The sequence below is a fragment of the Molossus molossus genome, unplaced genomic scaffold, assembly GCF_014108415.1.
Source record: "Molossus molossus isolate mMolMol1 unplaced genomic scaffold, mMolMol1.p scaffold_m16_p_5, whole genome shotgun sequence".
Lineage (NCBI taxonomy): Eukaryota > Metazoa > Chordata > Mammalia > Chiroptera > Molossidae > Molossus > Molossus molossus.
This window is the reverse complement of record NW_023425388.1, coordinates 1,003,875-1,006,287: the sequence shown is the minus strand read 5'-3', so window position 1 is coordinate 1,006,287 and position 2,413 is coordinate 1,003,875. Positions and strand designations below refer to the sequence as shown.

At 56.3% G+C, this 2,413-nt stretch overlaps 1 protein-coding gene across 1 annotated transcript; it reads right to left on the bottom strand.

Annotated features, from left to right (window-relative positions):
- Positions 1–283: 283 nt before the first annotated feature.
- LOC118617602 (keratin-associated protein 6-1-like) lies at positions 284–556 on the bottom strand. The gene has a single exon (XM_036243574.1). It carries the CDS (start codon positions 554–556, stop codon positions 284–286), a length of 273 nt encoding a protein of 90 aa, XP_036099467.1.
- Positions 557–2,413: the final 1,857 nt, after the last annotated feature.

Sequence of the window (2,413 nt, the reverse complement as noted above, 5' to 3'; positions counted from 1 at the left end):
GGAGCATTACAGATGCCGGTGGGACCAGGAGCTGCTGCGCCGGTGAAGGAGATGGGGAGTCTCAGGGAGAGGTCACATGTGCTCCCCAGGAGGCCAAGGGCAGGGATAAGGGTCGAGAGGGTTAGGCCCGGGGAGGGGACACCGGATGGCAGGGAATCGCAGATCACACCCAGGTCTGTGGTGGGAGGACCAGCCCAGCCTCGCCTGCTGACCCAGGGCATAGGACTCAGGGCTGGTGGGTTAGGAGGTTACGTGGGTGAGAGATAAAAGTCTCCAGGCGTCCTCAATAGTAGTAGCCACAGCCAGAGCCGTAGCCACGGCCACAGCCATAGCCACAGCCACAGAGAGAGCCGTAGCCATAGCCACGGCCGTAGCCACAGCCACAGCCGTATCCACAGCCATAGCCACAGCCACAGCCATAGCCACGGCCGTAGCCACAGCCACAGCCACAGCCGTAGCCACGGCCGTAGCAGGAGCCCCAGCCGTAGCCCAGGCCGCCGTAGCCACAGCACCCGGAGCCGAGGCCCCCGTAGTAGTTTCCGTAGTAGCCACACATGGTGCGGGTGAGGAGGGTGTCTCGGGTGGAGAAGGTGTGAGGGTGACTTCTGTCTGGTGGCCTCTCCCTGCGGGGCCCTTTTATAGCCCTCAGTGGGGTGGGACCCACCCCGTGTCTCGTGCCATTGGCTGATCTTATGACTAAGCTAATGAGTTTGTTGTTTCTCAACCAGAAGACCAAGCCCTCCAGCTACAAAGAAGCTTGTTTGTTTGACCACAGGCTCTGCCCTGAAGCAGCGCGGGGCCAGGAGGAGCGGAGACGTCCCGGGCCCCGGCACCCGGCCTCCCCGTCGTCCCTCCCACAAACACGCATCCATAACAGGTGTCATGTGCAGCCAATTTCGACTTGCTCGTGGCCCAGGATGACATCTAGACTCTCCTCCTTGTCTTCCCAGAACCTGCACCCTCGTTTCCAACCCGCAGCCTGTGCTTTGCCAGGTTTCAGAACCACATGTCTCCTCCGCGGTCCGCTGGCTCCCTGCTGGGAGGACGTGGCGGAGGATCCGGCTCTTGCCCGTCTCTCCCCCTCAATCAGGGAGCCAGCTCGTTAGGTTCCTGGAAGAACCAGCCTGAGCCTGTAGCAGGGTTGTCGTCCTGGTACCGTTGCTCTACTTCCTCTGCCTAGTGTGTCCTGGACACTCACAGGGCTGCTCCGTGGGCCCCTCTCCAGCGCCACCACCGGAGCGTGGGGATGGTGCATGCTGTTCTATTGATGTTTTTGTCAATTGCCATATTCAATAAATGCAATTTTTTACCTTCTTAGAATCTACCGATCTTTGATAATCGGGTAATTATGAAATGTACCTGTGATGTCCACTCCCCAGACGCTTGTTTTTGATCCCTCACAGTAAACAGGGCGGTCGATGCACGTGGAGATACACAAGGATCCGCTGACGGCAGACTCACCGGTGTCTTTCAGTCAGATTTCACACGTCCTCAAGGCTGAACTGCTTTGTAAAGACAGTATGTTAAGCGGGCAATCTATCGTGAATCAGGCCCATGGTCGAACGGTTACTGATTTTTTACTGTACTGTTTGCACTATGATGCTTCGAGGTATTAGGACGCATTGGAAAGCCAGGAGGAAATTGTTACTGTCCGCGAGCTACTGGCTTCGGGGTGGGGGAGGGTTCGGGAAGCTGCGTGGTCACACACATGTCCGTCATCGCGGACCCGGGTGTGCACATGTCCTCACGGTCCCAGTGGGGGGCTGAGTTGTGTGGCAGAGGGTGGGGCGGGAGGGGGACCCCGCGTCCACTGTTCTCTGGAATTCCGGACACAGAGCTCGATGCCTGGACTCCTCTGCTCTGGTAAGCGACTGATTCGTCAGGAGCGAAAGGGCAGGTGGGACAGGAGCTGTATTCCCCACCGGGCACCGGGTCAGACACCGACGTGCATCCGACAGCAGGCACCCTACCGCGCATTTTCCATTTTTATTGAGAAGTATATTTCTGCAAGCCAGACACGTTGTCATGGTTACATATTACCTTAGCCCCTCTTTCACTGAGACGATAACTGAGCCCAACCCGTGTGGCTCAGTGGTTGAGCCTCGACCCTGCACCAAGAGGTCCCTGTTCAGTTCCCGGTCAGGGCACATGTCCAGGTTGGGGGCCCCCTCCCCAGTGGGGGGCGTGCAGGAGGCTGCCCATCGATGTTCTCTCTCATCGATGTTTCTATCTCTCCCTCTTACTTCCACTCTTTCTAAAATCAATAAACAAAGGAAAAAGAAAAAGATGAGAGCTGGAAGGAAATCTTTGCTATATCAGGCACTTAAAAATTTTTCCTACAGAAAATGTCAGCTGCTTCAAATGATCATACTTGAGACTCCTTCAATCAGTATCATTCAACTGATTTTTTATC

Coding starts and splice junctions, on each gene's coding strand:
- LOC118617602 (XM_036243574.1), bottom strand. CDS start 556: ATGTGTGGCTACTACGGAAACTACTACGGGGGCCTCGGCTCCGGGTGC.